Genomic DNA, 13228 nt, shown 5'->3' on the forward strand with positions numbered 1-13228 from the left:
GAGAGAAAATCTGCAAACTCTTTTAGGAAATCAGCGTAAGGCCCAGGCGGTCTATATACGGTAGCCAAGGCTAGAGATAATAGGGATGTTTTTCTAACATCTAAGAGCGTAACATTTAGTACAAGTACTTCAAACGAAATAAACTTATAACCCGCTTTCTGAGTAACATTGAGAATATCTCTATAAATTGTCGCAACACCACCGCCACGACCAATCAGACGGGGCTCATGCTTATAGGAGTATCCAGGAGGAGCAGACTCATTTAGACCGAAATAATCATTTGGTTTAAGCCAGGTTTCAGTTAGGCAAAGTACATCGAAGCTATTACACTGTAAAAAATCCAACTTGCAAATTGTTAACTCAGTTTAAAATTTTAAGTTGAGTGGGCAAATTTTTTACTGCAATGTTGAGTTTACTTATAAAAACTATTTAACTGCAAGTGCACTACTATTTTGTCCAATAAACACAAACAATTAAGTTGAGAAAACTTAATATTTTGATTTCATAGTTCGAACGTTTAACTTCCCGTCATCGCGCATGCGCAGTCTGTCTCGCTGTACGTTACTTGGGGTTTCCTCCTCCAACCACGCTATCGAAAGGACTGGATTTCATCTGATTGCGGTAAGTTTTCTTTAAGCTTTATGAATGAAAATAGGCTATAAATTGTACACATATGTTGATAAAATATAGTATTATGTTAAAAGATATATTTTGTGGTGACGATAAGTTTCTATTGTTAGAGATTATCCACGTAGCACATTGCTACTTAACGTGCTAAAGTTACCCAGACTAACGTTAGAGTGAGGAAACATGCTTGAAAAAGAAGGACAAGGACGTGCATGGTGTTTAAAAGATGTTAAAAATGTTAAGCTCAGTAAGTCGTGAATAAAGACTTAAATGCGGTGCTTGCGCTGATTGAGAGACATTCTGCCGCTTCTCTCGGACTCGGACAGAATCTGAGTGCGAATTCAGCTATCTTTCGTGGCGTATTGCGATTTAATAATGACATACACATACAATTATGTCAATAACAAAAAACAAAACAAAAAAAGTACTCAAGTAAACACAGTCGGCAATGTCTTAAGTGAACATAACCAATTTGGTGAAACCTAGATGTTTCAGTATTAGATCCATGAGCTCTTAAAGTGACCGCAGTCCGTTCAATTTAATTTCAAGTTTATTTGTCACGTATACAAATTTCAGTTACAATTTGTACATGCTTAGGTTGAGGCTCAGTCATTCTACAGTAGTGCAATATAATTAAATACAATACAATTTAGAGGAAAAATGTAATAATAGAAGCCTATGCAAAACTAATGTGTTATGTTAAAAATATGTATGTTAGCTTTGCATATCAAATAATAGAATGGGTAGTATGTGTGCGGTATGTTTTAAAGTGAATAGGATAAAAATATTGTGTATCCTTAAATATTAGGCTAAATCCTTAATGTTAATCAATTAACAAAAGACAAAATCGCTGTAAATACAGTGAAACCTATGCATTGATTCTTTTTCCATTTGATTATTCATTTTCTGTATTATTTTTGCTACATGTTAAATTAACTACTAACTGTAACTGATTTTTTTGTTGTTGTTTTGTTTAATAAAATTATGTATCTTTGTTCTGTTGTATTTGTCCTTTTTAGACTAAAGAACATCAGTACAGTGACAAGATCCTTGGATGTGCTAAAACAGTGGCCTTTATTTTTTAAAAGATCAGGTGAGTTGAACTGAATTTACTTACTGTTTCTTACTGTTCAACAATGTTTTTTTTTTTTTTTTTTAGGGTCTCTGCTGAGTATTACAGTATCACACAAACTGATCCGAAGAGCACCTTTTTCTCTTAGTTAAATGAATACACATCTAGTTGTACAGAGCAAGTGGTGGAGATGAAGATCCTCACTTAATCATCAAGTAATTATTTTGCATGTGATCATATCTCTCTGGTTAAAGGCTGAAGGGTGCCATCTCTTTTTCAAGGTAATTCCCATGCTTCACTTTGTATATAACTTGTTCCATATTTGTTTTTCTGTCTTTCAGACACAGAAACTCCAATGTGCTTCCTCAAAGAAAGTCTACAACTCTTAAAGGTCTGCCTTTGTTTATGAGGGAAAAGTCTGGAAACATCCTGAAGACTTGCCTGGTAAGAAGATCATCAGCATATACACTCACACCTGATATATTTCACCTATTTACCAGATGCTGTTAAGAGATAGGTTTTGTGTGATATACAAAACTTATCATCAACAGACAAAGTCATGGTAAAAATTACTTTATTAAATAATTGTAGTTGAAACTTTCTCAGTGATCAGTTTGACTTCATCTGATAGCACAAATTCAACAAGCTGTTATTTTACCAAAGCAAAGACAGTGGAAAATTACTGCTTCACAACACTGTCCGGAGACATTCCCTCTGATATCTAACCTGTTAAAACAATACAGTGCACAATCATACGGTTAAACAGTAATGTAGCAATAGCAGAGTAAATAAAATTAATATAATATGAAAGAATATGAATATAGGAGATATAAACAAGAAAAGGCAGCATGAAAGTAATCCATGTGACTCTAGTGATTTAAACCAATCTTCACTGATGCAATATGACCAGTTTTGGGTGATGAACAGAATGTGTGCCTTAATACATGTACGATTTTGGGTGACCTAAAATAACTAAACTAAAACTAAAAAAAACATTAAATCAGAATGGCCGTGGATTCTGCTGTGGACGAATGCCACAGGCAATCACATCAATGCTGATATGGCATTGTTTGGAGTTGGGAAAATGTTTTCCGTTTATCAGTTTTAGCTCTATGGCTGAATTTGAACATGCTTAAAAAAACATGACCACCTTTACTTTTCAAGTGAAGTTACATGAGCATACCTTTAGGAACACTCTGTGGTCTAACATAATTCAATACAATAAAAAAATTACCCTAATTTTATGCTGATTTATTTTCTACTGCAGGACACAGAGCCAGAAGACATTCACAAGGGGAGAAGATGAGGACCTTAACTATCGTTGAAGATGATGTTGCCACTATCCACTCAAACCCAAATATAAGGTGCCTCTCTGTAGTACTATAAGAGCAGTTTGGGCCAGATAATGTGCAAGACCTTTGCCACAGTTGTTACTCTCCTCTTTGGCTTGATTTATGGCCCCAATGTTAACTATTCTAAAGCATTAAAATACACCAGTAGTAACTGGTTAAGAAAAAAATTGTTTAGTTTGTTTAGAAAAAAAAACCCGTTTATTTATCTTGACCTAAAGTGCTCCGCAAGGCTGATTTTTTTTTTTTTTTTTGCATAGTCCTTCAAAAGATTGTCCAAGTAGCTGCAATCCATATGGATAATTGTAAGGTTGAGCATTTATTTATTCCAGTTTGTACTCTAATTTTGTGCATAGTGGTTTTTTTTTTTTTAAATAAATCTTGAAGAGTGGAATAGAACTTCATCACCTTAAAATATGTGTACCTAATGCAAATAGAAAATGTGTTGTTTTGCAGAATATTTGTCAATAAATAAGTTCTGTAATGATAGCAATGTCTTTTGTATTGTGTTGTATTTACAGTATGGTTTACTCCCTGCATTTGGATTCTTAATGTGAAGGCTGTACAAGTATCTGGGTGAGATATTTGAAAAAGTTGAATCAACTTAAAAAAGTAAAAAAGTTGAATCAACTTAAAAAAGTTAAAAATTGAATCAACTTAAAAAAGTGAAGCAACCAGCTGCAAAGCTTTTTTGAGTTTACTGAACTTCAGGACCTCTGTAGTTGTGCTTACTCGTTTCTTTGAGTTGGACTGGTAGTTGGATGAACTTCGACCACTGAAGTTGAGTAAACTCAAAAATGCTTTGCAGCTGGTTGCTTCACTTTTTTAAGTTTACTCAACTTTTTATTTTTTACAGTGTATCTGTGACTATTTCATTTACAATAACTGCCTTAGGTGTGAGCGATCTAATGTTTAGAAGACCTAGCTTTAGAAATTGTTTTTGTTTACTAATAGCAACATTTTCTGTTTTAATAACAATTAGATTTTTCCTAGATCCTGCAGTAGATTTGTTATTTGATCTCACTAAACGAGGAATAGACACGGTTTCTATGCAATATTCTACACTAGTATTTATATCAGTTAAATTGGTGCAGCAGAGACTATGATTTGGACTTTTGGTTACTAGTCAAAAGGTATTTAACATTTTGGAGATGTTATCCGACAGAAGATCTGCTCCGAATCTGCTTGGGTGTAAGCCATCGGCACGGAAAAGCCTAGGACGCTCCCAAAACAGATTCCAATTATTTACAAAGAGCAGTTTCTGCTCATTGCACCATGACATTAACCATTCATTTAGCGCAAATAATCTGCTAAACTTTTCATGTCCTAGTCGGTACGTGGGAAGCGGTCCTGACACTATGATCGTTGTTTCAGGCGATGTGCTGCGTACCGTATCGATCAGATTCCTGAAGTCTTTCTTCAGAATCTCTGTCTGGCGCATCCTGATGTCGTTCACTCCCGCGTGCAGGACAACAGTTCCGACGCGCTCGTCACCGTTCAGAATCTCGGGAACGTGAGTAGCGATTTCAGAAACACGAGCACCAGGAAAGCAGTGACTGTGCACCTTACTTTTACCTAACGTTGCGCGTACGTGCCGAATGATGGAATCGCCGATGATCACAGCATCGCGTTCTGTTTCGCGAAGAGGGGAGAAGCGGTTTTGTGTGGATAACTCGAAAACCGGGAGGGTCGGAGAGAGTCTTGGTCTAGACCTGACTCGCGTCTTCCGCTGCGGAACCACCCAGGCTTCGTGGTGGCGTGTTGGAGCCGGAGTGAACGAGACCATGGCTGATCGCGACCTCGGCGCTCGGGACCTATGTTGAGAAACGCACGGAGTAGACGAAGTCGGAGTCAGCGGGTTAGTAACGTTAATCTCTGATTTGTGTGCATCGGCGCGTGATGTTTCAAGAGCTAACCGCCGGTCTATCAGCTCGGCTTGTCTCAATAAAAGGTCGTGGATCTGTTTCTCAACAGCTTCCAGCTCAGACTGCAGTGCGTGCAGCTCAAATGTGTCCTCACCTGCACCAAAAGGTAGACTACTTTCATCTGATATATTCGCCATTTTAACAGATGGACAGTAAGTTAGCAACGAAGCTACCAGTGATGCTATCAATATTAATACTAATTTATGACTGAAGTTTTAGATATAATCCGTCTTTTTAGTGGTACGGGTGTAGAGTAGACGCACGATAGGCGAAAAATGTTTGTAAGTGAGTGTTGAGAAGACGCGTTCAGCCGTGATCCACGGGAGTAACCTATAGGAGTATCCAGCGTTGGATCACTAATAGGCTTGAGACGCGTCTGCTCAACAGTCCGCGGAATAAGCCTGCCATTCAGCAGGTTCAAATGTGGTCCAGAGACTCAGAAGAGTTAAGAGGTTGTTTTGAGTGTACTGAAGGGGGCTTATTTTTTAATGATCATGATTATTGTAGTAATTATGAATGGTTGAATCATACAATAACCTGTTATGGCAACTTCTGTGCAACTTCTGTTTTTCAAACAAAGAATGTCAGAATTTACCCAAATAACAACCTATGGATTGACAAAGATTTGAAACATTATTTAAATATGAAGAAAATGGCTTTCTTGTAGAAAGTAAAAAAAAAAAAAAAAAAAAAGTGCACAGAAGGAATATATAAAGACAATTTTGAGGAGAAATTCAAAACAGGAAATTTAAGAGATGTGTGGAAGGGTTTGAATGTATTGATGGGTAGACAAAAGAAACCAGTTCAACAATATGAGGAATCTCACTGTTTCGCAAATAATATTCATATTTTTTTATTCAAGATTTGACAAAAATTGAAGTGATTTGACTGTTAATGAAGCAATGCCCATGACTCAATAATAGCCTATGACAATACAGGATTATTGCAGTGCTTCGTACAGTTAAACCGCACAAGGCACCTGGCCCAGATGGCCTGAAGGGGAAAGTCCTGAAAGAAAGTGCAGTAACTGTGTGTACAAGGCTGTTTCAAATTTTCCTGGACAGTGGTTTTGTACCATTGGCCTGGAAGAATTCCACTGTCATCCCTGTGCCCAAGATACCCTATGCAAAACCATTAAATGACTTTCGCCCAACTTTTCACATCGGTTCTTCACAGCGTATTGTGTGTAATTGTAATTTCAAATTGGGAGATCTATTGATCTATAGATCTACCAGGCTAATTGGAGCTCTGTGGATGCCTCTCTCGCTCTTCTGAGTAAAATTCAAAATCATCTAGATAAATCAAATACTTATGCTAGAATTCTCTTCATGGATTTCTCGTCTGCTTTTAATACTGTCCAACCTCATCTTATTTTAAAGCGACTTTATGATTTATGTGTTAGTAGCTGGATGATTTCATGGATTAAGGAATTTTTTAAAAGACTGACCCCAGCGTGTCTGTCAATAATATCATGTCTGACTTGGGTTTAAATACTGGTGTACCGCAGGGATGTGCGCTGTCTCCAATACTGTTCTCTGTATACATTAATGAATTACAGTGTGATGATGATATGGCATTGGTTTCAATGAACTCATACTTTGAGTATATCGATATTCATTGGTTTGATAGTAGTTTGGTTTGATAGTAGATAGTGTTTTTTTATCTTAACATTGAAAAGAGCTATGCTCGAGGAACCAAACGAGAATAGTAGGCCTTGCATACAAACCAGTCGTCATAAAGGGACAAACTGTACAGCAGGGTTGATGATAAACTTAGCATCAAAAGTAATGTAGACAGGAAGGCATGACAGCAGCTTGGTCGTCTTAACAAATTGAGGAGTTTTGACATTAGCTCACACACTCCAAATATGGTTTATAGGTCCTTACATATATTGTTTCATGGTATGATAATCACACAGTCAAACAGTTAAACAGAAGAACAAATTTTCACAAATAGTCAATCAAGCAAATAAGATCACTGGGCAGAAAGATATTTAATGACCATACTCATCCCTTTTTCTCTACTTTTGAAATGGCATAGACTCCAAATTCCTTTGGCCTTAAGAAATGCGTATAAAAATTTTTTTGTCCCAACGGCAGTGATTCTTTTAAATCACTTTTTTTTCTGAAGTAATACAGGACAATGGTTGACATTAAAGTGCTTTTTAATAAATTTTTTGGTTTTATTCACTTTTTCACTGCATGTGCAACTGCCCCATAACTTATGACCAAAATGACATATTACTTGAGTTATTTAATAGTCATGTGCCTTGACAAGTAAAGTCATAACATAATGATACATTTGCAAATCATTAGCTAAAGATTAATTAAAGCAGACAACTGAAAGTTGAAGTACATAGCTTTTACCCATTGTGGTAATAAACACATTAATTTACACTATTAGCTAATACTATATGTAAATAAGGAATTAATACATGATGGAATTGGCACATTAAATTAATAGCAATTTGTATATTTCTTAATCTATTAATCATATAGACTCTTTATAGTTGCTGATGCAGTAATCCTTAATAAATGTTTTAGTTATTCATGAGTCATACGATTATCTGTGCATTAGGTAAGGATGAATTAATGGATAGTGCAACCGTATTATAAAGTGTTACAGAGAAAAGACATATTAAATGTGTGAGTCCCTCAAGGTGATGTGCATCACACAGTTTTCTACAGAATTAAAATTGACCAAAATAGAAAGACTAAAAAAACTATTTTCTATAATCTATTTTCAACATACTTTTCAATTACTATTTTAGCACAAAAGATCAAACTGATGAACAGAGAACAGTTTTTCATAGAAAATATGTATGAGTCAACATGGACGTACTTTTTTTACACTTGCAATAAATACTAAAATGCAATTCCCCAAAAAAGACACACTGCCCCCAAAATATATGTCCACAACTGGAGAGATGGCTCAGTCTTGGTGTCACTTGAGTTGTTTTCTGAAAAGTGAGACACACTTCATTACTGTAGTTGTCAGTTCAGGTATTCTGAGGTCACTCAGCAATGCAGCAGTTAGACTATTAAGTGACCAAACAGAGACATTTGATTTTAGAGATGTTCATTTGCACTCTTAATGTATTGTTTGTGTGTGTTTGGCAATATACCTTTATTATTGACACAGAGCTGTGTAATGTTTATTCTGTCTTTTTTCCAGCTGACAGTGTTGCTATGGTTACAGATGATGGATTCCTCACTGCAGTTCAGGATGAGAGTGGTTTGTGATGTCACTTTCTCTGGAGAGCATCTGTTGTTCTGATAGCTAGAGTTTATCATGAGGTCATGAGCTCTGCATGTGAAGTTCACAGTACAGGAGTCACTGCTGGACCAGTTTGAGTTTACAGTCAGAACAGGAGCATCAACAGCGTCTGAAACAAACGTTTATTTTTTAACAGTATCATAGATCACTCTGTTGTAAGCTGCCCAATTTCAATAACTGTTTACAGACTTGCATGACTGTAATTTTACAGTATAACTTTACAGTTCATGGAGTAGCAGATAAACTGATGACCAAAAAAACATTGATATATTTAACGAATTGATATTTTTCTAAAGATATAAACATGTCATTTCACTACTTGTACTGTATAATATTGCACAGAATAAAAAGCTAAACATAAATGAGTCGTATGATATGAAAACGCCAAGCAAAATCACACTCACCTATAACAGATACTCTGTATGTAACAATATCTTTCTCTGATTCTCCATTTGCTCTTGCTGTATAGAGTCCAGTGTCTGTCTTCTGCATGTTCTTCAGTGTGAGAGAGAAGGTTTTATCATTGAATTCCACTCTGTCCTTGTAGGAAGAGTGAGGTTTTACTTCTTTAGTTCCACCTATATACATAACTATATTCTCTGATTTATCATTTCTCCAGGATAAAATATAAAACTCTGGTAGTTCTTGTGTCTGTATATCCAGTTGAACAGAATCTCCCGTCTTCACAAACAGAGATCTCAGCACTGAACCCTGAGGAGAGAGAGAGAGAGAGAGAGAGAGAGAGAGAGAGAAAGAGAGAGAAAGATTTTCTGACTGCAGCTGATGAATTCACTAGATCCATTGTACAAAATAGGCATTGTTTCATTTTTATTTATTTTTTTATAGCACCTTACAGGCTACCACCGTAGTTCCAAAGTGCTGTACATTGCAATAAAAAGCAACAGAACAATAAGACAAAACAATAAGCAAAAAACATCCATGTACTAATGTACTAAAATGCCAAAGAGTACAGATACGATTTTAAGCAGTCCTTAAAAACAATAAGAGTCAATCTTCAATAAGAGGAAGATCTAACATCCAATGGCAGAGTATTCCACAATCTAGGACCAGTGACAGAGAAAGCACAATCTCCCTTCAATTTGAGACGCGCACAAGGAATAGTTAGAAGATCCTAGTCTTACGCCTGAACTTAGTAAGCTCAGCTAAGTATTCTGGCGCCATTCCGTGAAGTGCTTTAAAAACATGTATCAGAATCTTATACTGTATCCTAAAATGTATTGGTAGCCAACCTAAAAACGATTACAAGGACATGTATCCATTTCCTAGCATTCATTAACAACCTTGCAGCAGCATTTTAAGCGGGCGACGTGTGTTTGACAGGTCCCAACATAAAGTGAACTACAATAATCTAGATGGGAAAAATATAAGCGTGGACAGCTTTTTTCAGGTCACTAGCTGAGAGAATTGGTTTCAGTTTGGCTATTGCTCTTAAATAGAAGAAGCAATACGAACCACCGTCTTTATCTGTTGGTCAAATATGATAGATGAGTTAAAAAATGACTCCCAAGTTCTTTACTTGATCCTGCAGGAACCCCTTCCATGGGCCTAAGTTATCGATTACCATTTGGCTACCAGCTGTGTGACCAAAAATAATATGTTCCATTTTGTTTTCATTCAATTGAGTGAGATGTTCAGCCATCCACAGCTTTACTTTAGGCAAAAAAAGCGTTTTGAGAAATTCTGATGCTGTAAGTGGGGTGAATATACGGGAATATACCATCGACATAGGAGCAGAAAAACATACACGTGGGAGATTCACATTAAATACCACTGGACAATGATCAGAAAAACTATGTGGCATGATATTAAGATCACAAATCGAAATTCCTAAAGACAGAACGAGATCAAGTTCAAAGAGGCATGATCAAATAAATTATATATTTGACATTTAATAAAACTTCTTAAAGAGAGAATAGCATAATAAAAATGTGATACAGCTATAACGCACATATCTGGAGATATTTGCTGCTGATTACCTCATAGGGAGGAAAGTTTAGTCATAAACCATGTGTCCTGCTTCATACTGATTGTCTCACATTTCTTGTTATTAATATTAATCCAGGTGTCATATTTATGAAAAATAAATAATATATCCATACTTGTTACATTTCTTGTTACAATATAAGGCTACTTATCAATAATCTAGCGAGCCCATTGTTTCATGCATGTGTACTGTTATTTAAAAAGTTATTCCTTCGGGTCCCATAGTGAAGTAGTTGGTTTGGTAGAGCTGACTGTCCCAGCATATGGGTAAAAATTATAAAAAAAAATAATCCAATAAAATTACCTAGCAGGCTAAACCCATATGGGTTAAAAACTAATAACCTAACATTTTTTTTGTCAATTTCTTTTCAGAATACTTTTACAAATTAATCAGACAAAATAATTGACATAAGTTAAAATTGTATAATTGTATAAAAATGTTATATAAAGCAGTATCATTTAGAGAATATAAATGTATGTTAACTGTATGTGAGCCGTGCTCTGTCCAGTCATCACTGTCACAATAGTCATTAATAATCAATCAACATAATGAACGTGTTTTTACCTGTTTTGAAGGTCAGAAGAAAAAAAAGAAATACGAGTAGGTGATGTACTGCCATCTTCACAAAAAGAAAAGACTAAAAAACAGAACTGAAAATGACTGCTGCTGAGACTCCCTATAACGGAAATGGAAAGTTCCTCAGAAGTCCTGTTTTAAACAGTGTAAGCACATTTTGAATTCTCATTTAACGAACACATCTCCTTCACATTAATACATGGATCATAAGGGTGTTACTCAAAAAAGATAATAGATAAAGACATCTACAGTATATAAAAAGTTGCAATCTGCTAGCCTAGAAATCTAGACGCACCCTAGCGGCAGCAAAATGTATTTTGCAGCCAGGGCAGTCTAGCAACTCTCCATTGACTTTCGAGCTGCAAAAACCTAAATTGGGTCAGGCCAATCACGTCGTGTATAGAGTAGGCGGGGCGGGCTTAACATAATGACGACAGAGTTGCGACGGTTCCCTGCTATGCTGCGTTCCAGTCCACTTTTAGACACGCACTTGCGAACTTCCCTAAGCACTTCCCCTTGGGGGAATCCCTGCCGCCATTTTGAAGTGCGTTCCACTTCGTGAAGTGGACTAGGGAAGTTTATATGGACAGACCCTCGTTCCCTCGATTTTGACCGAGGGAGCGAGTCTGCTTCAAATGTACACTTCAGGCACCTATATGTCCCACAATGCAGTACGATTGTGACGTCGCCACATATCTCATCTAATCACCACCACAACAGACAACTCTATGATATATTAATTATATATATTTTTTGTTTAAAACAACCCAAACACACATAAACATTTGGATGCTGCATTAAACAAATTCTTAAAGGAAAATTTTTTTAAAATAATAAATCAACTCCACAGCTGATTCTAAGTGATCAAGGGCTTAGGACGTTCCAGTTCAGCCCATTGCAGTTTCCGCCAGTAGTGGGCACTCGCAATGACGTACATCCGAGTGAACGAGACGGAGGGAAGTTTGCGAGTGAAGGGCATGACAATTTTGGACTGGAACGCAGCACTACTTGAAAACAAAGAATGGCCTTTCGAATGAGGTCTTCAACTATCTATCAACTAGCTCCGCTGTTGGGAAAACGCTCTGGTTGGTTGAAGCGCTGTCCTATTGCGTGCAGAGGGAATTTGAAAGACAGCCGTTTATCCCGCCCCTCGGATTGAGCCATGTCTATGGTGAGTTGCCAGACCTAACATCTTGATGTAGGTCTGGCTTGCCAGGCTAGCAATCTGCACCACATCCTGTGGAATCTGCTAACAAATGTTGCTAGATCTTTTTTCAAAACTAATTTAACTTTTCTAGGCCTTTTTTCTTTCCACAATAAAACAAAATGTAGCTGATGTTTCACAGCAGCTGATCTCAGTTCAGTGATAACATTTTGATGTTTCCACCTGTATTTTCCACCTGTATTTAGCACTGGCCACTTGTAATCAAACCACCAAAAAATGCATCTTAACCAGGTGGAAACAGGGCCATATAAGTCTTTAATATATTTAAAGATAATGTAATGTCTAGGTGGCCAATTACAGTCATTATGTCATACTGAATTATTGATCAATATAAATGTCACCTGGCCTTCATTTTCAACTTTCGAGTCAGTGACTCACAACCCAGACGCATCCAATGTATATAAAAACTAAAGTTTAATGTGTTAAAGTAATTAACAAAAATATAACACTTTGTTAATATACAATAACAATTTTATATTGATCTGTTTATTGGACATTAATATCAAATGTTATGAAACTTCAAACTGTACATAAATTGTGTACAAAAGTACAATTCTGTCATTATGAGTTTTCCTTTTGTATGTTTTGTGAAAAATATGACTGAAAATCTTATCCTTTGCAAATGAGACAAAATATTGTAAATAGTGCTTGAAAATCACATTTAACCGGGAACACTCATTTAATATAGGAAAAGAGAGATATTCAAGAGAGACACATGTTATATAAATCCAATTAATATTATGAGCTGTATGATTGCAAAATAAGTCAGAACACGAAACAAACACTTTAATGACAATCAGGCAACTACAACAATACAATTATCACTCATATATTGACTTACATTGTTATGCTTGTGCATGGCACGTTTACAATCTATTGGTGAACACAGCAGCATCCACTGTTTGCAGCCACATTTTTACATTCATCCTCAGTTATGAATGACCAAGTTGTCTCCCTTTTGAGGATTTACACACTATTGAATAAATTGTATTGTCTGTTTCAGTAGGAAATGATGTTTTTTGGTGTTGTCCTATTGTACTGTAGGTGGTACTGAGGTGATTTTCTGTTTGCACCTGTGCCCGTATCTGTGAATATACATACAGTAAATACAAACTATACATTTTCCATCTATCTATCTGTCTGTCTTTGCAAGGCTTTGTATGAGCATGTATT

The 13228-nt window shown here is 36.2% G+C and overlaps 2 protein-coding genes, 1 long non-coding RNA gene and 1 pseudogene across 8 annotated transcripts in view; 1 reads left to right on the forward strand and 3 right to left on the reverse strand.

The window, feature by feature from the left end:
- The window catches only part of LOC311292351 (CD48 antigen-like), a 32920-nt gene extending 21933 nt beyond the window's left edge, over window positions 1–10987 (reverse strand). The window contains exon 1 of the mRNA XM_084412019.1: window positions 10819–10987. Within this exon, the coding sequence (XP_084268145.1) occupies window positions 10819–10873 (55 nt within the window). The 5' untranslated portion in view covers window positions 10874–10987. The remainder of the gene's footprint in view (window positions 1–10818) is intronic.
- The window catches only part of LOC311292349 (CD48 antigen-like), a 36081-nt gene that overhangs the window by 16044 nt on the left and 6809 nt on the right, over window positions 1–13228 (reverse strand). For 2 of the 3 annotated variants that reach the window (XM_084412015.1, XM_084412014.1), the window contains exon 7: window positions 12450–13140. The exons of the other annotated variant lie outside the window; for it this stretch is intronic. In XM_084412015.1, the coding sequence (XP_084268141.1) occupies window positions 12988–13140 (153 nt within the window). In that variant the 3' untranslated portion in view covers window positions 12450–12987. Of the gene's footprint in view, window positions 1–12449; window positions 13141–13228 lie in introns of those variants that run through there. 3 annotated transcript variants of the gene reach the window in all.
- On the forward strand, window positions 473–3892 carry LOC311292809. Of its 3 annotated transcripts, none has more exons than XR_014627805.1 (4): window positions 473–621; window positions 1647–1720; window positions 2041–2143; window positions 2967–3267. It is a non-coding gene; the product is annotated as an uncharacterized lncRNA (long non-coding RNA). The 3 variants fall into 3 exon arrangements; XR_014627806.1 differs by lacking the exon at window positions 473–621 and adding an exon at window positions 3570–3892 and having other exon boundaries at window positions 717–1720; window positions 2967–3063; XR_014627807.1 differs by lacking the exon at window positions 473–621 and having other exon boundaries at window positions 724–1720; window positions 2967–3262.
- LOC311291418 (CD48 antigen-like) lies at window positions 6955–9811 on the reverse strand (annotated as a pseudogene). The gene is made up of 4 exons (XR_014630280.1): window positions 9787–9811; window positions 8654–8960; window positions 8098–8358; window positions 6955–7932 (listed from the first exon to the last, which is right to left on the reverse strand). The product of XR_014630280.1 is annotated as a CD48 antigen-like (transcript).

The sequence above is a fragment of the Rutilus rutilus genome, assembly GCF_951802725.1.
Source record: "Rutilus rutilus genome assembly, chromosome: 6".
In the NCBI taxonomy this organism is placed as follows: domain Eukaryota; kingdom Metazoa; phylum Chordata; class Actinopteri; order Cypriniformes; family Leuciscidae; genus Rutilus; species Rutilus rutilus.